This window comes from Pipistrellus kuhlii, unplaced genomic scaffold (genome assembly GCF_014108245.1).
Source record: "Pipistrellus kuhlii isolate mPipKuh1 unplaced genomic scaffold, mPipKuh1.p scaffold_m20_p_90, whole genome shotgun sequence".
Lineage (NCBI taxonomy): Eukaryota > Metazoa > Chordata > Mammalia > Chiroptera > Vespertilionidae > Pipistrellus > Pipistrellus kuhlii.
The window spans coordinates 58,394-80,184 of NW_023425596.1; the positions used below are offsets into that span (position 1 = coordinate 58,394).

Sequence of the window (21,791 nt, forward strand, 5' to 3'; positions counted from 1 at the left end):
CCTCTCTCTAGACAGCCAGGAGTCTGAGTCCTCAGCTCCTCCGGGGAGCCGGATGCCCCAACCCCAGCCTCCTCCGCCCCGCAGACCCAGGAAGCCGCGTCTCCAGCCCCCGCTGCCCGGCCACCCCGACCCCCTCACCCCTCACCCGCTGGGGACCCGGCGCTCCCCTCCGCTCTCCGGGCGCTGCTGTTGCTGCCTGCGGAACAGGTGGCTGGACGAGGGAGGAGAGCCTGCTGCCTCCCTCCCCGGAAGTGGGGGGGGGGCACAACAGGTCCAACAGCTCCTGAGGGAGGAGGGAGCGACCAGCGGGCCCCGCCCGCAGCCCAGCATCCGGGCGTCCCGGCTCCGCCCATGGAAAACCCAGCATCGTGACACCTCCCCTCCCCCCCCCCCCCCCCCAGCCTGCCTCCAGCGCCCCCAGTCCTGCCCCTGGAGGGCCAGGTGTCGTGCTCGCATTTGTCTGAACGCCTCCCTAAGGCCCAGGCCCTGGGAATCCTGGAAGGAAGGGAATGCGGATAGGGGCCTCTCCCCGCTAATGAGCCATTTAGAAGGGCCCTGACCGGTTTGGGGAGATGAGCAAGGGTAGGGGGTGCCCTGAGCTGAGTCAGAGACCCGCCCAGAAACAGGGGGAAGTGTGCACCCTCCCTCCCCCCGCCCCCCACTTTGCCATGGGGCGGAGGGGTGGAGGAGAGAGGTTAAAGGTGCATGGGCCAGACCCTTTCCTCTCTGGGCAAAAACAGGAAAATAACTGGTGTGTGAGAAAGTGTGGCTGGATGTCAGGAGCTGTGCTAACGCTCCACACACACGTTATGTTCATTTCATTTCACCCTCATCCTCTTGAGGAAACGGTGTCTGTCTCCACTTTATTTTTTAAAAAATATATTTTATTGATTTTTTACAGAGAGGAAGGTAGAGGGACAGAGAGCTAGAAACAGAGAGAAACATCGACCAGCTGCCTCCTGCACACCTCCCACCGGGGATGTGCCCGCAACCAAGGTACATGCCCTTGACCAGAATCGAACCTGGGACCCTTCAGTCCGCAGGCCGACGCTCTATCCACTGAGCCAAACCGGTTTGGGCTGTCTCCACTTTATAGTGGGGAAACTGAGGCTGCCAGGCACAAGCGGACCCAAAGTCTATCGACGTGGTTAATGTCAGCGGCAGACAGGTTCGCTGGACGGTCTGCGGTCTCGACCATCAGGCATACTGCCACTCCCAGCCGGGAAGTGCTGGGAAGGTCTTTCCACTCGACAGGGACAATAATAGTTCCCACATATCCTCACCTCCCAAGATGCTATGCTGCAATTGTGATGGAAACTCCCGGGAGGCCCTGGTGGTGGGTGGGTGTCACAGCTCTGGAGGCCGGGGGCGTGGTGTCCGGGTGCTTCGGGGCCCAGGACAGATCGGTGGGCGTGGTTGGGGTGGGCATTCTATGGCTGCTGCCATCCATTGTGCTGGCAAACGTCCTATGGCTTCATTTGAAAACCTTGACCTTAAGCTGAAACCAGTGTGGCTCAGTGGATAGAGCGTCGGCCTGCGGACTAAAGGGTCCCAGGTTCGATTCCGGTCAGGGGCATGTACCTTGGCTGTGGGCACATCCCCAGCAAGGGGCGTGTGCAGGAGGTAGCTGATTAATGTTTCTCTCTCATCGATGTTTCTGGCTCTCTGTCCCTCTCTCTTCCTCTCTGTAAAAAATCAATAAAATATATTTTTAGAAAAAGAAAGAAAAAGAAAACCTTGACCTTAAAACAATTTCCCAGAGATTCCTCAGCTCAATTTCAAATGATTAAGAAATCTGCTTCATTCCACCTACCTATGCTAATAAAAGGGTAATACCCAAGTTGCATGAGGCAGCCAGGCCAGCAGGGGAGTTAGCGAGGGACGACCAAATGACTGACCAGCAGGCTGCATGGTGCAACCAGGCCAGCAGAGGGGAACAGTGGGGGGTGGCCAGGCCAGCAGAGGGGGGAAGTGAGGGGCAACCAGGCCCCCAGGCCTGCAGAGGGGGGCAGTTGGGGGAGAACAGGCTGGCAGGGGGGGGGGGCAGTTAAGAGTGATCAGGCTGGTAGGCAGAGGTGGTTAGGGTTGATCAGGCTGGCAGAGGGGGCAGTTAGGGGTGATCAGGTAGGCAGGTGTACAGTTAGGAGCCAGTGGTCCTGGATTGTGAGAGGGATGTCTGACTACTGGTTTTGGCCTTGGATCAGGCCAAAACCAGCAGTCAGACATCCCCTGAGGGATCCTAGATTGGAGAGGGTCCAGGATGGGCTGAGGACACACACACACACACACACCCGTGCACAAATTTCATGAACCGGGCCTCTAGTTGTTTATAACAGATGCTCATCCACTGCTTGTCACTAGAACACAGGAGTCAGCTCCTGGGCACCTTAAATAACTGGGCACTTAAACTGCAGATGTCAACTTCTCATTGTGGCTCCTCTTGTCAAACTTATTTCTAAGTCTAATATCAACTATTGCTCTGTATCCCATACCTAACAGTGCAAACATTTTCACACACACACACACACACACAAAAAAAATCTTAACCTTCCTTTAAAAGAAAATAGTGGTTAACACTTTGCCAAGTACCTCACACACATGGACTCATTTTTCAGATGAGAAAGTTGAGAATTGCCTTATCCTGGTCTCACAGAGGGGAGGGGCTCAGACTCAGCATGGTGTTCTCACCAAGGAGCGGGGAGCCCTGCGTTGGGAGTTAGAACATCTCCCCGGGGCCCGTCCCGCCCTGCTCCCTGGCCCCTCCAGGGACCAGAACTAACCTCCCTCCAAGCACCTCCACCCAGAGCCCAAATGGCTCCCCCAGAAAACAGACAGAAGTCAGATTCACAGCAAAAATATATCTTTTTTAATTTTTTTATTTAAGAAGTTTGAGGGCAGGTGAGGGGGGAAGAGGAGAGAGGCCAGGTGCTGGCACCTCCCCTGCCCCCATCTAGTGCATTTTTAATGGCTGTGAGCACCTGACAGAGACACCATCAGGAAGGGGGGGTCTGGACCCCACAGCGCATGTTAGCTGGCACAGCAACGTCTGAAAGGAAGAAACCACGGGTGAGACCAAGGGGCCCCAGGAGGAGCCCTCCCCTCAAGCTTAAATGGGGCCCAGAAATCCTAAGGGCCCTCTTTGGAAAACTGGAGTTCTGGCCCTGAGCCTCCTCCTCCCTCTGACCCTGAAATCCAGGCCCCAGCCCTTCCTCCCTGACCCAGAGGTCCAGGCCCCCAGCCCCTCCTCCCTCAGATCCAGGGGGCCAGGCCCAGCCCTTCCTCCCTCTGACCCAGGGGTCCAGGCCCCCAACCCTCCTCCCTCAGATCCAGGAGTCCAGGCCCCCAGCCCCTCCTCCCTCAGACCCAGGAGTCCAGGCCCCAGCCCCTCCTCCCTCAGACCCAGGGGTCCAGGCCCCAGCCCCTCCTCCCTCAGACCCAGGAGTCCAGGCCCCCACCCTCCTCCCTCTGACCCAGGGTCCAGATTCCCAACTGCTCACCTATCTGCTTAGGTTTGGGCAAGTTCAGGTTGTCCATGACCTTGACAAACTCCTCAAGGCTGAGGGTGAGCCGAGGGTTCAAAGTCCGCTCCTCCTCCACAGTGGACACTGTGAGCCCTAGTGGCCAAGAGAGGGAGAGCAATGCCCATCCTTTGGTGCCTCAGGCCTCTCAGGACTACATTTCCCAGGAGGCTCTGGGGTATCTCTCTGGCCTGGTATGTTCCTGAAATTGCTACCCCTCCTCCACATGAATTATGGGAAATGTAGTTTCTCACAGTTCCCAAGGCTCTTAGAGGTCCCAGGAAAACCCATGCTCCCCAGGAATTCTAGGACTTGTGGTTTCTCCATCCACACTCTGCACATAAGCACATGACCGGCCTTTGGCCGGAGGAATCTCTGGGAATTGTAGTCCCATGCCCCAGCACTGTCGTCCCATGCTCCCTGTCAAACAGTAGTAAATTGTGTAAGTCCCACACCTCCTCCAGGAAGCCCTCACCATGGTAATCGTGGGCAGGGTAGATCAGACAGTCTCCTGGGAGTGTGAAGATCTTTTCGTGCACTGAGTGGTACAAGGTCTTGGCACAGCCTGGGGAGGGAAAGCTCAGAGGTCAGTGGATCAAGAGGACAAGAAAGAGCCGAAACCGGTTTGGCTCAATGGATAGAGCGTCGGCTTGGGGACTGAAGGGTCCCGGGTTCGATTCCGGTCAAGGGCATGTACCTTGGTTGCGGGCACATCCCCAGTAGGGGGTGTGCAAGAGGCAGCTGATCGATGACTATCTCTCTCATTGATGTTTCTAACTCTATATCCTCTCTGTACAAAATATATTTTTTTAAAAAAAAAAGAAAGAAAAAAAGAAAAGAAAAAAAAAGAGGACAAGAAAGAGGGGCCCCTTATCCCCTTCCCTCAAGGAAAGGGTGGGAGGTAGCTACAACCTCATTTCCTGCCAGGACCCCTTTACTGAGGTAGAGAAGGAGAGGGGAGGTATTCTAGGCGGGTGGGACAGCATGAACAAGTAACTGGGGAATGGTGACAGATCCAGCATGGCTGCAGGTAAGGTTGGGATGAGCCCTGAAGCACCAAGCGACCGGGCCTCACTCGGGATGACTAAGAAGTGGTGGGGGCGGGAAGATGGAAGACGCTGAAGGCGTGAGGCAGGGGAGGAGAATGGGGCCACGGTTCCCACACGGAGATCTGCGGGGGGGGGGGGGGGGGGGCGCCTCTCTGGAATGTTCTTCCACCTTTCATCTCAGCCAAAATCCTCCCGTTTCGTGACTGCTTTGGGAGAGGGTGAAGAGCACAGGAGTGCTAGCTGGTTTTGCTCAGTGGATAGAGCGTTGGCCTGCGGACTAAAGGGTTCCAGGTTCGATTCCCACCAAGGGCACATGCCCAGGTTGTGGGTTCTATCCCCAGTGTGGGGCATGCAGGAGGCAGCCGATCAATGATTCTATCTCATCGGTGATGTTTCTCTCTCTCTCTCCTCTCCCTCTCCCTCTCCCTTTCTCTCTAAAACAAATAAAAGTATATTTAAATATATATAAAGAGAGAATAGGAGTCTTGGAGAGAAAAAGACAGAGACAGAGATGAAAGGAAAAGGAGAGAGGGGAGAGGAAAAAAGTTACCCACTGCCAGCTCAAACATCCAGTGTCGCCCTCCTCCCAAAAGGCAGCTAAATCCACCCAATCTGCTGTCAACCCCCCCACACACACACACACACGCACGCACACACACACGCACACACCAAAGACCAGCCAAACCCTGAGATTCTGAAAACCCCTTCCCACAGTGAATCTCTTGAATCTAAGTTCCCCCAAAAGCCAAACCCGAATCTGACATGGCCCCCAAGCAATCAGAGCACTGACTACCAGTTTCCTAGCAGCTACACTCCGGAATCAAACCCCGCAGGCCCCCACCCACCACTCCTCCGGCAGCTAAACCCCTTACGGGGTCTTTTAATATGTCCACAAACTCTTTGACACACTAAAAAAAAATGTAACATGAATTCCCTTCACCTTGACTTAGTGGCTTGGATAAGGGACTTGCATCTCATAAATAAGTTATTACAGATATGACAGAGTTAACTTAGGACAGTAGGTCATTTAAAAAAAAAACTAGGGCCTCTCTCTCTCTCTCTTTCTTTCTCTTTCTCTCTCTCTCTCTCTCTCTCTCTCTCTCTCTCTCTCTCTCTCTCTCTCTCTCTCTCTCTCTCTCTCTCATCATCCCTTTAGGGAGAATCGGGCTGTCATGTTGCTGTGACAATACTTAGCCCCACAAAGAGGTCCCCTCGGGGAGGAACTGAGGACGCCAGCCCAGAGCCAGGGCCAGCTGGCCAGCGATCTGAGTGAGCCTCATGGAAGCAGATCCTCCAGCCCCAGGCGAGCCTTCAGATGACTGCAGCCCAGGCCCATAGCTTGACTGCAACCTCACAGGAGATCCTGAGCCAAAACCACCCAGCTAGGCTGTCCCAGAGTCCACACTCTCAGACACTCTGTGAGATCATGAATGTTAATCATTGTTTTACTCCACTCTGGAGTAATTTCTTTCACAGCAATAGATCATTAACACACCCCTGAATCTAACTGTCCCCTCACAGCTAAAACCCTCAACCTAACTGTTCTCTCATCAGCTAATCTCTGAATCTAACTCTCCCCCTCCACTTCAGCAGCTAAATGCCTTGAGTTTAACCCTGAGTCCTTAAGATTTTAACATTCCTGCCGAAACTGGTTTGGCTCAGTGGATAGAGCGTCAGTCTGCGGACTGAACGATCCCAGGTTCGATTCCGGTCAAGGACATGTGCATTGGTTGAGGGCACATTCCCGTTTGGGGGTATGCAGGAGGCAGCTGGTCAATGTTTCTAGCTCTCTCTCCCTTCCTCTCTGTAAAAAAATCAATAATATATATATATATATATATTTTTAAAAAAGAGTGAAATTCTCTAAAAAAGAAAAAAAAAAAAGAGTTTAACACTCCTACATTCATTCTTCGGATACTTAAAACCCTGGCGCACACGCAACCGCAGAAGACCCAGGCTGAGGGAGGGGCTGGGACCTTGCTGGAAGTCCGTCCGCCCACAGCCGCGGACGAGCAGGGCATCTCCGGTGAAGGCCATGCTGTGGTCATCCAGGACGAAGGTGACACAGCCCGGGGTGTGGCCGGGGCTGGCCCGGATCTCCAAGGCCTGCCGGGAGGGAAAGGACAGACAGTCACCCAGAAGCCAGTGGTCTGCCCTGGCGGCGGAACTGCCCCCGGAGCCCCCGCCCCACCCCAGGGTCACCTCAGGATTACCTATCTGGTAAAAAATTAAGTTAGATTTCCAGGCTCAAACCTCACACCAGCATAAACTCCAAATGAATTAAAGGCGAGAAAATAAACCATAAAACTGTGACAGCCACAAAAGTACAAATGAGTACATGACCTCTGGTCAGAGAAGAACACGCAAATCTGATCCCTAAAGTCATACATCGTATGGACAAGACCAATGGTTTGACTTAAATCAATCTGAAGTCTTGCAATGTCAAAAACACCAGCCACAACATGTAAAGGGAACAAGCAAGCTGGGGACTGCATCTGCAACACACATACCAGTATATTTCATACACAAACAGGTCTTGCAAATCAATAAAGAAAAGATAAACATACTAATATAAATATAGAATACTAACAAGTCATTAAAATTATCATTAAAATAAAATTTAATGATCATATATACAAATATTTAATGTGGCGGCTGATCAATGTTTATCTCTTTCATCCATGTTTCTGACACTCTATCCCTCTCCCTTCCTCTCGGTAAAAACAAACAAACAAAAAAAAAAACACACACAATATAATATATATATTTTTAAAAAGAATCCTGAATGCAGGGAAGCAATTGTCAGGGAAAAAAATATGACCCTAATGATCTAACTTCTGAAACTACTTCCATCAGCTAATCCACTCTTAAAGGGGATCAGTGCAAGCCCGCAGGGCACTCACTTTGCAGTTCCTATGGCTCACACTGCCCCCTGGTGGCAAGTAAGTTCTCGGCTTCTTTTCCCTTGGTCTCAATCTCTTCTTTTGCTCCATTCTTCCAAGTATTTGATCTTGTTATAACCATGCATTTTTTCTATACCCTCTCTACTCAGAAACCCTAATTATCATTTCCCATTGTGGCTAAATAGCTAAATACTCTGAGCCTCCATCAGCTAAACCTTTTGTAATTGATTTTTTTTTTTTTTTTTTTTTTTTAGAGGAAGGAAAGAAGAGAAAAAAGAATCAATGTGAGATAGATATATCGATTGGTTGCCTGTTGTACACATGCAGACCGGGGATCGAACCCACAACCTAGGTATGTGTCCTGACTAGGAATCGAACCCAAGACCTTCCGGTGCACAGGACAACATTCCAACCAACTGAGCCACACCAGCCAAGGCTAAACCTTTTTTGTGGAAACAAAATAATATGAAGTGATAGGTGGGTGGGTAGAGGTGAAAGCTGTGAAATTTTTTAACTTGTCTATATGCTTCAAAATTTTCATAAAATATTTGGGCATAGCCCTAGCTGATTTGCTCAGTGGATAGAGCATCTGCCTGCAGACTGGAGGGTCCCAGGTTCGATTCCGGTCAAGGGTACAAGCCCGGGTGGCAGGCTCGATCCCCAGGAGGGAGCGTGCAGTGGGGGCAGCCCCTCCATGATTCTCTCTGATCATTGATATTTCTATCTCTCCCTTCCTCTCTGAAATTAATATAAATAAATAAATAAATAAATAAATAAATAATAAAATTAACCATTGGGCCGTTCTTACTAAAGTTAAACATGTGTCAATTCTGTGACCCAGCAAGTCCACTCCTTGGAATCTGAGGGTAATATTGACCAAGAGATTTTGTTCAAGAATCTTCAAAGCAGAACTATTCATAATAGCCTAAAACTGCAAGCAGCCATCAAAAGGAGAATGGATACCGTGTCATAAATTCACACAATGAAATATCCTATATCGGGGTTGGAAAGCTATGGCCGATGCACTGGGCCTGCCACCTGCTTTCGTAAGATCTGAAAGCTAAGAAGCGTTGATACATTTTTTTCATGGTTGAAAAAAATAAAATAAAAGACTGATTATTTCATTGCACATAAAAATTGTTGACATTAAAATGTCAGTGGCCATAAATAAAGTTTTATTGGAGCACAGGCATGTTTATTCATTGGTAAGAAAGCATCATCTGCCGAAGCCGGTTTGGCTCAGTGGTAGAGCGTTGGTCTGCGGACTGAAAGGTCCCAGGTTTGATTCCGGCCAAGAGCATGTACATTGGTTGCGGGCACATCCCCAGTAGGGGGTGCGCAAGAGGCAGCTGGTCGATGTTTCTCTCTTATCAACGTTTCTAGCTCTCTATCTCTCTCCCTTCCTCTCTGTAAAAAATCAATAAAATATAAATAAAATTTAAAAAAAAAAGGAAAGAAAAAAAAAAGAAAGAAAGCATCATCTGTGGCTGCTTTCATGCCAACAGGAGAACAGGGTAGTTACAACAGAGACCATATGGCCTGCCAACGGAAAATATTTACTATCTGGTCCTTTACAGAAAAAGTTTATCAGCCCCTGCTATACAGCAACAGAAGGAAAGAACTATAACCATAAGCAGCATCATGTATAATACAGCGAAATAAGCCCGGCCCTGGCCGGGTGCTCAGTGGTTAGAGCACTGGCCTGCGGATGGAAGGGTCTCGGGTTTGATTCCCAGTCGAGGGTACAAACCTCGGATGCAGGTTCTCCAATCCCAGCAGGGGCATGTGTGAGGGGCAACCAACTGATGTGTGTCTCTCACCTCTCCCCGGCCCCTCTCCCTTCCACTCTTTCTAGAAATCAACGGGAAAAATATCCCCAGATAAGGATTTTTTTTTTTTTTTTTTTTTTTTCTGTTAGCAACAAGAGCTCAAAGAAAAAGAAAAAGCTAAAGCTGGCCCAGGAGGATCAGAATGGGCAGTACCCTGGTATAACCACCAAGTTACCCACCCCCTGAGTCCCAATAAAAGAAAAATCACATAGAAAAAAATAATAATAAAAAAATAAATAAATACAAGAAGCCCATCTGGTATGGCTCAGTGGTTGAGAGTCAATCCAGGAACCAAGAGTTGCTGGTTCGATTCCCGGTGAGGGCACATGCCTGGGTTGCGGGCTTGATCCCAAGTGAGGGACATGCAGGAGGCAGCCGATCAGTGGTATTTCTCTCTCATAGATGTTTCTACCTTTCTATCCCTCTCTCTTCCTCTCTCTCTAAGAGTCAGTAAAAATATATTTTTAAAAAATAAGACAAAAAAAGAAAAAAGCCAGGCACCAAAGAGTATGCACTGTATGATTCCTGGCTATCAGGTCCAGAATAAGCGGAAATAATCTAAGGTTAAGACAGAAGAATGATCCCTTGGTGAGGTGTCAATGCCAGAAAGAGGAACAAGGAAGCCATATGGTGTTGGACATGTTTTGTATCTGTATCTGATGGTGGATACTCAAGTGCAAACATGTGAAAATGTACCAACCTGCACATGTGCACTATTATTATATTATATGTATGTTACAACTCAATTCTTAAAAATGGGGGGAGCCCTGGCTGGTTTGGCTCAGGGGACAGAGCATCGGCCTGCAGACCAAAGGGTCCCGGATTCGATTCCGGTCAAGGACACATACCTTGGTTGCAGGCTCCTCCCCAGTCTGGGTCCTGGTCAAGTCTTGTGCAGGAGTCAACCAATCGATGTTCCTCTCATATCAATGTTTCTCTCTATCATTCCCTCTCTCTTTCACTCTCTCTAAAAAGCAATGGAAAAATGTCCTGGGGTGAGGAAATAAATAAATAAATGGGGAGGAGGGGCATGGATAGCCCTAGCCGGCCTAGCTCAGTGGATACAGCATCGGCCCTCGGAATGAAGGGTCTTGGGTTCTATTCCAGTCAAGGGCACATATCTCATCCTGACCCCAGTCAGGGCACATACAAGAGGCAACCAAGCAATGTATCTCTCTCACATCGATCTCTCTCCCCCCCTCCCCCCCTCCCTCCCTCTCTCTCTCTCTCTCTCTCCCTCTCTCTCTCTCTCTCTCTCTCTCTCTCTCTCTCTCTCTCTCTCTCTCTCTCTCTGTCTCTTCTCCACCCTTCCATTCTAACAATCAATGGGGAAAAAATATTACTCAGTGAGGATTAACTACAACAACAAACGTGGGTGGAGAAGAAATAAGGGAGAGAGAAAATTGTGCCCATCCCTAAAGGTGTACAAAGAACTTGGGTGATACCCAATAACAAAATGCTCAGTATCCATAATGACATATAACAGGTGTTGCCCTGACTGGTTTGCCTCGGTGGATAGAGCTTAGCCTTGTGGACTGAGGAGTCCCAGGTTCGATTCCTGTCAAGTACATACCTTGGTTGCGGGCACATCCCCAGTGGGAGGTGTGCAGGAGGCAGCTGATCAATGTGTCTAACTCTCCTACCCTCTCCCTTCCTCTCTGTAAAAAAAAAAAAAAAAAAAAAAAAAAAAAAAAAAAAAAAAATTTTAATCAATAAAATATATTTTTAAATAAATAACAGGTGTTGACAAGGATGTGGAGGAATGGGAACCCTCATCCACTGCTGGTGGGAACATACAATGGTGCAGCCATTTTGGGTAACAGTCTGGCATTTCCTCAAACTGTTAAATGTAGTGTTAGCATATGATCCAGCAATTTTATCCTAGGTATATACGCAAAGAAAATGAAAGCACACGTCCACACAAAAACTTGTACATGATTATTCACAGCAGCATTATTCAAAATAGCCAAAAATATAGAAACAACTCAATGTCTATTGACTAATAAACTGATGTATAAAATGTAGTATAACCAAACAATGGAATATTTGTTTGTAACAATAAAATATTTATTGGTAACAATAAAAAAAAAAATTTTTTATTTAAAAAAGCCATATGCCCTAGCTGGTTTGGCTAAAAGGATAGAGCATCGGCCTATGGATTTAAGGGTCCCAGGTTTAATTCTGGTCAAGGGCACATGCCCGGGATATGGGCTCGATCCCCAATAGGGGGTATGCAGGAGGCAGCTGATCAATGATTCTCTCTCATCATTGATGTTTCTCCCTCTCCTTTCCTCTCTGAAATTAATAAAAATATATTTTTTAAAAAGAAGAAGAAGCCCTAGCTGGTTTAGCTCGATGGATAGAGCATTGGCCTGTGAACTGAAGGGTCCCAGGTTTGATTCTGGCCAAGGGCACGTACCCAGGTGGCAGGCTCAACCTGGTAAGGGTGGATACAGGAGGCAACCAATCGATGTCTCTCTTACATCGATGTTTCTCTCTGTGTGTCTCCCCCTCCTTCCTCCCACTCTCTAAAAATCAATGGAAAAACATTGCTTTTCAACAGGTGAAGATTAACAAAAAAAGAAAAAAGGGAAGAAAAGAAAAGGGAAGGGAAGGGAATGGAGCCTGGCTGATGTGATTGAGTTGGTTGGAGTATCATTCTGTGCACCGAAAGGTTGCAGGTTCCATTCCTGGTCAAGGCAAGTATGGAAGGCAACAAGTTGATGTTCTCTTTCACATCGACGTTTCTCTCTCTCTCTCTCAAAACCAATAATGATATCCTCAAATGAGGATTAAAAAAGAAAAAGAAATGAAACACTGACATATGCTACAACATGTTTTTTGTCTGTCTGTTAATCCTCATCCAAGGACATGCTTTTATTGATTTTTAGAGGAAAAGGGAGAGGGGGAGAGAAAGCGAGAAAATTGATCCACTGCCTCCTGTACATGCCCCTATCTGAGATCAAACTCAAAACCTGGCATTGCCCTGACCTGGAATCCAGACCAGAACCATTTCGGTGCCCGGGAAGGACTCAACCAGCTGAACCACCTGCCAGGCTCTGCTACAACATGTACGAACCTTAAAATCATTATGATCAGTGACAGAAGCCAGTCACCTAAGGCCACAGAGCGTCTGATTCCATTTCTATAGGCAGAAAGCAGATGAATGGCTGCTTAAGGCTGCAGGGATGAGCGGAGGGAGGGGCTCAGATGACAGCTAAGGTTATGGGGTTTCTTTTTTGAATGATGAAAAAATACTCAAAAATTAATTGCGGTGACATTTGCATCACTCTGCGATTACACTAAGTCATTGAATTGTACACTTTTAATGGGTGAGTCTGATGATTCATGAATTAAGTCAACAAAGCTGCTTAACACGCTGAAGCTAAATCTCCCTGGCTAAACCCTTCAGCCTCACTCGCTGAAAACATCGCTGGTTCCATTTAACAACGGGCTGATCTTGACACAAAACCGGACCATTTCTCGCTCTTCTGAGGCTTCTCAGCCCAAGAGATGCGTTTCAGCACCTGGCTGCTGGGTGCCGTGTCCATAAACGTACCATGCGTTCTGTCTCCCAGCTTTCAGAAAGGCACGCAATAAAGAGGCTGTAACCATTACAGCCAAGTCTTCTGATCCCACACACAGCCCTCGTTTCTGCTTAATGCTCTGACTCAAACTCTCTCCACTGAGCCAAATCCTCTAACCTGGAGACTGATTTCTCACCCTGTCACCAGACATTCTGTCTCCGGGGTCAGCCGAATTCTCTGTACCTCTGGCAACTCCGATCAGAAAGAAAAAAGCACTGCCAGCCCTCCCGCCCTCCACCTTAACCCTGGGCAGCCATTCTGGCCAGAAACCTGCCTGTGGTGAAGGAAGATCATTCTGGTGTGAAGCAATAGCAGGACTGGGGCCAGGGTGAGCCGACGGTGCCTGGGGCACAACATTAAAGAAGGAAGTTCACCCAAAGGTGCTGACTCTTTTTTTTCCTTTTTTTAAAAAAATCATTAATTTGAGAGCAAGAGACAGAGAGAGAGAGAAACATCGATTTGTTGTTCGACTTACTGATGCATTCATTGATTGATTCTTTTTTAAAAATATATATTTTATCGATTTTGTACAGAGAGGAAGGGATAGGGATAGAGAGTTAGAAACATCGATGAGAGAAACATGGATCAGCTGCCTCCTGCACACCCCCTACTGGGGATGTGCCCTTGACGGGAACAGAACCTGGGACCTTTCAGTCGGCAGGCTGATGCTCTATCCATTGATTGAGCCAAACGGTTTCGGCTAATTGATTCTTTTTTTTTTTTTAATATATATTTTATTGACTTTTTTACAGAAAGGAAGGATAGAGAGCTAGAAACATCGATGAGAGAGAAACATCGACCAGCTGCCTCCTGCACACCCGGAACCAGAATTGAACCTGGGACCTTTCAGTCTGCAGACCAACACTCTATCCACTGAGCCAAACCGGTGACTAACTGATTCTTGTATGTGCCCTGACCTGGGACTGAATCTTGGTGTATGGAGAGGACGCTCTCACCCACTGAGCTAGCCTGCCAAGGCCCAAGGTGCTGACCGTGACAGTGAGGCCTCCTTAACCGGTGCGCCCTAGGCCCTCGCTGGCCTCACCCTAGTCCTGAGCGACAGGATGTTACTTGCTCCAACGGTGGCTCTCAGAAGCCAGGGCTAGGCTCTCCCTCAGCCTTGGCCTTGGCATTCCAGCCCCCAATCAACGTTCATGGAGATGCCAGGCCAAAGGAGCTGCCCCAGAGCTGCAGACAACTCCCTAGTGCTGTTGACTTACAGGGCTGGGCCAGAGGCACACCTCCCCGGGCCCAGGGGCCCGCCTGCTCCCAGAGGTGCAACTCCGGGGTCAGGAACCCAGGCCCCTGCAGCCCAGGAAGCCCAGGCCACCACCCTCTCTCGGACCCGGGCCTCCAACTCACGAAGCATCCCACTCACGAAGCGCCCGAAGCGGATGGTCTGTCCGTCCTCGATGTGCAGGTCGGCCTGGGCGCCGCTGCGGCGGGAGATGACGGACCGGCAGCCGGGGAGCAGGGTGCGCAGCAGCCCCGAGCCCGTGATGTGGTCGGCGTGGCAGTGGGTGTTCACTGGAGGGAGACGGAGGGGCAGGTCCAGGGGGGCCCGGGACAGGGGGGCCCAGCAGCCCCCGCCCCGGCCCGGGACGTCCGGCGGACTGACCGGCGAACAGCAGCCGCAGCCCCAGCTCCTGCACCAGCTTGGCGTCCCGGGGCGCCGTCTCCAGCACCGGGTCGATGAGGACGGCCTCGCGGGCCTCGCGGTCGCCCAGGAGGTACGTGTAGGTGCAGCTCTTGGGCTCGAACAGCTGCGAAGGGGCAGGGGCCGGTGAGAGCGCCGAGCAGACCCGCCGTCCGCGAGCCCCGGGAGCCCGGCCTGGACGCGGCCGCCCCGGAAGGTCCAGAAGCAGAACCCCGGCCCCGGAGCCAGGCGTCGACACCCCGCCTCCCAGGAAGTCCCCGCCCGCCCCGTGAAGACCCGGGAGCCGGCCCGAGCCCGGGGCCCCGGGGCCCCCAGGTCCCTCCCGGTTCACAGCCCCGGCGGCCGCCCGGCCCGGCCCGGCCCGGCTCACCTGCCGCAGCAGCACCGGCGCCCTCGCCCCGCGCTGCTGGCTCAGCTGCCGCCCCGCGGTCCTCAGCGCCGCCCCCGCCATCGCGCCGGCCGAGGGACACAGACAGGCGGCGCCCTCGGAGCCGGGGCACCTCCGGACCTCGGGGGCGGGCGAGCGCCTTAAAGGGGCCGCGCGTGGGGGGCGGGGCGGGGCGGGGCGGGTGGGCCTTAAAGGGGCCGCAGGCGCAGGGGGCGGGGCGGGGCGGGTCTTAAAGGGGCCGCGCGTGGAGGGCGGGGCGGGCGCGGGGCGGGCGGGCATTAAAGGGGCCGCGGGCGCAGGGGGCGGGGCGGACGTTACAGGGGGCGCGGGCGCGGGCGCGGGCGCGGGCGCTGCAGGCCGGGAGACCTCTTGGGCCCCGCAGGGTCGGGCTGGGGCTGCGAGGGGACCTCAGAGACCCCGCTGATCGAGAAAACGGGAGAAACCGGGGACACTCAGGGCAAGAGAGACGCAGAGAGAAGCACAGACCGGGGAGAGGGGGGCCCTGGTGCGCTCCCAGCCCCGGGCCGCCTTGTAGGAAAGGAGGGTCGGAGGGAGGTCGGGGGGCGGGGAGTTTGGTTCCATCCAGGTCACGTAGGGTGCGTGATTCCCAGAACACTTGATCCCATTAAAGTTTTAATGTTTTTCATTGATGATTTGAGGAACAGGAAGGGAATGAGCGGGGAGAGAGAGAGATTTGTGCATTCATTGGCTGAATCTTGTATGTGCCCTGAGGGGGGGCGGGGGTTGAACCTGCCCTTGGCTACTGAGCTACCAGGCCAGGGTCTAAAGTTTATTTAAGAAGTGCTAAGAAAAATAAATAAATAGAACGAAAGAAAATAACATGGCTTAGTATTTCTTCAGGAATGTTTATTTCTTCCCAGGATGAAGTCGTTTATAAAAAAAGAATTTTGCATTATATCTTGCAAAATCAAGATATCCTGGGGTCATTTGGCTTTTGTTGGGATGCCAACCCCTGACAAGGGGCTTTTGTTCCTTTGCCCCAAGGACTTGGATGTGAGAGGCTGTGTTGTGTAGCGGATTCGGTCAGAAAGTTTGCTCTTTGGGATCTCACTAGCAGCGAGAACAGGGCGTCCCACTCTGCCCGGAGGGTCTAAGTCGCTTTGGGTCAGAGGAGCCGCCTGACTTCCAGCCAGAGGCACGACTCCCGCGGAAGGATTTCTATTATAGCAACTCCAGTTGAGCCTTGAACAACAGAGGTTTGGATTCCACTTCGACGTGAATTTTTCTCCATAAATATATTAGAAATTTTTCTGGAGATAGCGATAATTTTTTTAAAATTCACAAACTGCATAGCTTAGAAATATGAAAAAGGTTAAGAAAATGTTAGGGGTGTCAGAATGCATAAAATTCTGTATATATTTTCCTTATGACTTTTTTAAAAATATATTTTATTGATTTTTTACAGAGAGGAAGGGAAGAGAGATAGTTAGAAACATCGATGAGAGAGAGTCATCGATCAACTGCCTCTTGCACACCCCCTACTGGGGATGTGCCCGAAACCAAGGTACATGCCCTTGACCGGAATGGAACCCAGTACCCTTCAGTCTCCAAGCCGACGCTCTATCCATTGAGCCAAACCGGTCTCAGCTCCTTATGACTTTTTAAAAAATATTTTTAATGATTTCAGCCGAAGCCGGTTTGGCTCAGTGGTAGAGCGTCGGTCTGCGGACTGAGGGGTCCCAGGTTCGATTCTGGTCAGGGGCATGTGCATTGGTTGCGGGCACATCCCCGGTAGGGGGTGTGCATGAGGCAGCTGGTCGATGTTTCTCTCTCGTTGACGTTTCTAGCTCTCTGTCTCTCTTCCTTCCTCTCTGTAAAATATCAATAAAATATATTAAATATATATATTTTTTAATGATTTCAGAGAGGAAGGAAGAGGGAGAGAGAAATAGAAACATCAATGATGAGAGAATCATTGATCGGCTGCCTCCTGCACGCCCCCTACTAGGGATTGAGCTTACAACCAAGGTACATGCCCTGGACCAGAATCAAACCTGGGACCCTTTAGTCTGCAGTCCCTCGCTCTATCCACTTAGCCAAACTGGTTAGTGCTACCCATTCATTCTTTACATTGACGTCTTCTGCATGCTTGAGTCTAGCTGGGTGAAGCTGGGATCCCACAGGTGAGTCTTTTTTTTTTTTTTTTTAATCAATCTTTATTGTTCATATTATTACACAGGTTCCTCGTTTCTTCCCCCCTCCACCAGGTTCCCACCCCACCCTCTGCCCCCTCATCCTCATCCATTGGTGCACAGTTTATGTTCAGTCTCTTCCTCCCTCCCTTTCCCCGATAGTAAATCCCTTTTCAGATAGCAAATCTGTTACTTAGCATTTTCTCATATCAATAATACCTCCACATGCCCAATGATACACTTCACACAAAAGACATTTCCAAATAGGACAACCAGCCTCATCCAGGCCCCACCCAAGGCACTCACAGATCAACACCCCAGCCCTATACTAACTCAACACATCCAGATCTAAGCCTTCATCACTTGATTCAGCAGACCCTCAAGTTCCCGCAAAAGTTTCCAGCCATGTCTGAGAGGCAGCCGTGGGGCAGGGGCAGGTGAGGAGTGAGCTGTTTTGGGCCAGGCTGCTCCGGGCCTGGCCTCTGTTGCTCTGGTTCGTTCCACAACCAGCTGCTCCGTGTCTGATCACTGCCGCTCCCGACCCAGTTGCTCTGGACTTGGCTGTTGCTGCTACAGGCCTGGCCACACCCGACTCGGCTGCTCTGGGCTCAGTTGCTCCGGGCCCGGCCGCTCCGGGCCTGGCTGCTCCCAGCCTGGCAGCGGCTGCTCCAAGCCTGGCCGCTCCCAGCCTGGCAGCCACTGCTCCGGCCTGGCCACACCAGACCCGGCTGCTCCGGGCCTGGTCACTGCCACTCCCGACCTAGTTGCTCTGGACTTGGCTGTTGCTGCTACAGGCCTGGCCACACCCGACCCGGCTGCTCTGGGCCCGGTTGCTCCGGGCCCGGCCGCTCCGGGCCTGGTTGCTCCCAGCCTGTCAGCCGCTGCTCCTGGCCTGGCTGCACCAGACCCGGCTGCTCCGGGCCTGGCCGCTCCCAGCCTGGCAGCCGCTGCTCTGAGCCTGGCCGCTCCAGAGGTGAGTCTTTAATCTGAATGGGGAGAGAGGCACAGACATCAGGGCTAAAACAAGGGACTTCCAGGAGCTCAAGGGAGGGAGGGGGACCAGCAAAATGGGGACTCTCAGGCAATCTTTGATATGAGGGGCCCCCAAATAAGACCTCCTCACCCCTGGGGCACCCATTCCTGATGTTTTGGCAGAATTGCTAAGCCAGTAACCTGTTCCTTGAAGGCTCAAAGGCCTGCTGGACATGACAGTGGCCAGATGACTATCACAGGCACCCCTGCACCCCCATTTAGGGAAAGTGTTTAGAACCCTGCCCACGGTTTAATCCCAAACACCCTTTGGGGTTTACCTAGGGTCAGCTCTGTGAGATGTTCTTTTCTTTTTGAGAGGCAAACGGGTGTTTATCAATTAGAACAGCTATCCAAGAGTTATTAACTCAGGCAGAAGCCCAAATAATGATCCGATTAAGAGACAAAGGCAATGAGTATGAGAAAGGGAAGGGGCACAACTACCTCAATAGAAGGAAGGCATTTCTCCTGGTGCCGATAGCAGTGATGTGAATTCTAAACTATGTGTCTAACGTTCAGTCTAGTCACCATAATAACTGCTTTCTTGTCATGTTTGCAAAGTTTTTGGAGATTCAGTGTTGTCCTAGGCCCACTCCAACGACCCTGCACCCTTTCCTTGTCTTGCCACCTCCTCCCAATTCATCAGTAAGCCCTGTTGAGTTCACCTCCCCTCAGGCCACTTTCCCAGCATTACCCCCTCCCCCCCCCAAGTCCAAAGGCAGCATAAATGCAAATTACCTGGGTTCCAGGGCCAGGCTGCAGGGGGTGACACTGTGTGACCTTGGGAAAGTGGCCTCTTCCCTCATTTCCGTCTTCTGTAAAATGAGGATAATAGTAGTGCCTCCTTTTAGAAAGTTGCTGTGGGTTTCAGAGCTGAGGAACATCCAGCCCTTGGGCCATATCAGGCGTGAAATCATTCGGTCTGGCCCTGCCAAGGCATTAAGGGTGCGTTCATTAAATACCTGACCAGATATAGCAGGCTAAGTTTTAAGTTGGTGATTTTGTATGGCCCGAGAATGATGTTAGAAATATCTAAACGGCCCTTGGCAGGAAAAAGGTTCCCCACCCCTGTATTAAATGCATGAATGCAAATAAATCACCGGGAACAGTTTCTGGTATATAAAAGGTGCTAACTAGCCCTGGCTGGTTTGGCTCAGTGGATGGAGCATCGGCCTGTGGACTGAAGGGTGGATTCGGGTACGGGGTTGCGGCTCAGTTCCCCAGTGGTGGGCATGCAGAAGGCAGATCAATGATTCTCTCTCAACATTCGTGTTACTAACTCTCCCTCTCCCTTCATCTCTGGGGTGAATAAAAATATACATATATATATTTTTTTTAATATATTTTATTGATTTTTCACAGAGAATAAGAGAGAGGGATAGAGAGTTAGAAACATCGATGAGAGAGAATCATCGATCAGCTGCCTCTTGCACACCCCCTACTGGGGATGTGCCCACAACCAAGGTACATGCCCTTGACCGGAATCGAACCCGGGACCTTTCAGTCTGCAGTCCAACGCTCTATCCACTGAGCCAAACCTGTCCCGGCTTTTTTTTTTTTTTTTTTTTAATATATATATTTTTTATTAATTTTTTACAGAGAGGAAGGGAGAGGGATAGAGAGAAATATTGATGAGAGAGAAACACCGATCCGCTGCCTCCTGCACACCCCCTACTGGGGATGTGCCCGCAACCAAGGTACATGCCCTTGACTGGAATCGAACCTGGGACCTTTCAGTCCACAGGCCGATGCTCTATCCACTGAGCCAAACCGGTTTTGGTGTAATATACATATATTTTTAAAGTGCTAACTAAATGCTGGCAATTTATATTATAACTAATATCTCACCGCCTCTTCACTCTGCCTCCCTACAATCTATTTTCCGTGCAGCAGCCAGCGTTTGCCTTTTAAGAGGGCCAGGAAAAAGAAACTGGAATCACATCACACAAATGCAACGTGTGGATCCTGTTTAGATCCTGGTCCAAACAAAGCAGGTGTAATAAAAAGATATTTATGAGTTATGATGCCTGGCATATAGCTTTAAAATCATCTGGGAGGAATGGTGGGGGAAATAAAACAGCATTGGCCGTGACTGGATAATTGTTGATGCTGGCCAATTCTGTTATTAATGCAGAGAACAGTTCTATCCTTGAATTCTCTGAATGTTTGAAATAGAGTGTAACATTGTGTTTGGAAAAGAAAAGAAAAAAAAGATACTCAGGTGATCCTTGAACAATGAGGATGTGAATTTTTTTTTTTCAATTGACCCGCTTAGTTCAAATTCACCTGGGACTATCAGGGGAAATTGAACACGGTGGGCTGATAACATAGAAACAACTCTGAAACTTGAAAGGTGTGATAACAATATTGTTGTTATGTTTAAAGGAGAGAGATCTTGGTTTTTTTTTTTTTGTCACAGACTGAAGTGTTTCTGGGTGAAATATCTGGAATTTGCTCCAAAATATCTTAGTAGGCTCAAGGAGGGATGTTGAGAGGATGATGAAACAAATTTGGCCGTGCTGAGCCTGGGTGATGGGTTTATGGGGTTAATTACTCTTCTGATCCCTCTCTTTTTTGTGTATGTTTGAAATGTTCCATAACCTAACAATATGGTTCAATAAAAAAAAAAAAAAAGCCGAAACCGGTTTGGCTCAGTGGTAGAGCATCGGTCTGTGGACTGAGAGGTCCCAGGTTCGATTCCGGTCAAGGGCATGTACCTTGGTTGCGGGCACATCCCCGGTAGGGGGTGTGCAAGAGGCAGCTGGTCGATGTTTCTCTCTCATTGACATTTCTAGCTCTCTATCTCTCTCCCTTCCTCTCTGTAAAAAATCAATAAAAATATATATTTTTAAAAAGTATATGAAAACCTAAACCAGTTCGTATCACTTTCTGTGTTTAAAACCCTCCCTTGGTTTCCCATTCAGCTTAGACCTCTTGCCAACTCTTTGGCCTAAAGTTCTTAATTTTCTCCATCATTCTGCCTTATTACACAGGGCTTCTGGCTGTTGATTCTTTCAAACATTCATTTGACACGAATTTATTGAACACCTAATATGTGCTAAGCGCTGTTCTGGATTCAGGGGCAGAGAAATTAACCAGACAGATAAGTTGTCCGTCTTAACAGAGCATACACGCTAGAAGACGGGTATACAACGGTAAGTGCATACAGGGGACAAGACCACAGAGTGATGGCGGGAGGGGGCTCTGTGAGACAGGGTGGGCAGGGAGGCCTCTGCAGTGGCGATATTTGAACTGAGACCGGAAGGGGGAATCAGCAAACAAGCTGATGGACGAAGGGCCTTGGAAACAGAGGGTACAGCTGGTGCAAAGGCCCTGAGGTAGAACTAATTTGTTGGGCACCGTTCTAAACACTTCCCATTGATTACTGAATTTAATCCCAACAACCTGGATTGTACAGATGAGGAAACTGAGGCCCAGGAAAAAGAAGTGCCTTGCCCAGGGTCACACAGCTAGAAAGCGGCAGGGCCAAGATTCCAGGCAGTCTGGCTCCGGAGCCCAAATCACCCCTCGGAGGAACTCCCTCCGCTCCCAGGGCTCGCAGACCTGGTGGCTGAAGAACCACCACGCAGGAGATTTCTGTGGGCACTTCCCGGGCACTCACTCCCGGGAGGTGAGCGGCGGAAGGATGCAAAGCACGCCGCTCCAGGAGTGGCCCCG

At 50.2% G+C, this 21,791-nt stretch overlaps 1 protein-coding gene across 2 annotated transcripts; it reads right to left on the reverse strand.

Annotated features, from left to right (window-relative positions):
- Positions 1 to 2,843: 2,843 nt before the first annotated feature.
- Positions 2,844 to 15,073, reverse strand: ETHE1 (ETHE1 persulfide dioxygenase). 2 transcript variants are annotated; one of them, XM_036428758.2, is made up of 7 exons: positions 14,914 to 15,069; positions 14,505 to 14,649; positions 14,265 to 14,413; positions 6,544 to 6,673; positions 3,994 to 4,083; positions 3,498 to 3,614; positions 2,844 to 3,046 (listed from the first exon to the last, which is right to left on the reverse strand). In XM_036428758.2, the coding sequence occupies exons 1-7, from the start codon at positions 14,992 to 14,994 to the stop codon at positions 2,994 to 2,996; spliced, it is 765 nt and encodes a 254-aa protein (XP_036284651.1). In that variant the 5' UTR covers positions 14,995 to 15,069; the 3' UTR covers positions 2,844 to 2,993. The 2 variants fall into 2 exon arrangements, with proteins under 2 accessions (XP_036284651.1, XP_036284652.1); XM_036428759.2 differs by lacking the exons at positions 2,844 to 3,046; positions 3,498 to 3,614; positions 3,994 to 4,083 and adding an exon at positions 6,161 to 6,195 and having other exon boundaries at positions 6,454 to 6,673; positions 14,914 to 15,073.
- Between the last annotated feature and the right edge of the window lie 6,718 nt (positions 15,074 to 21,791).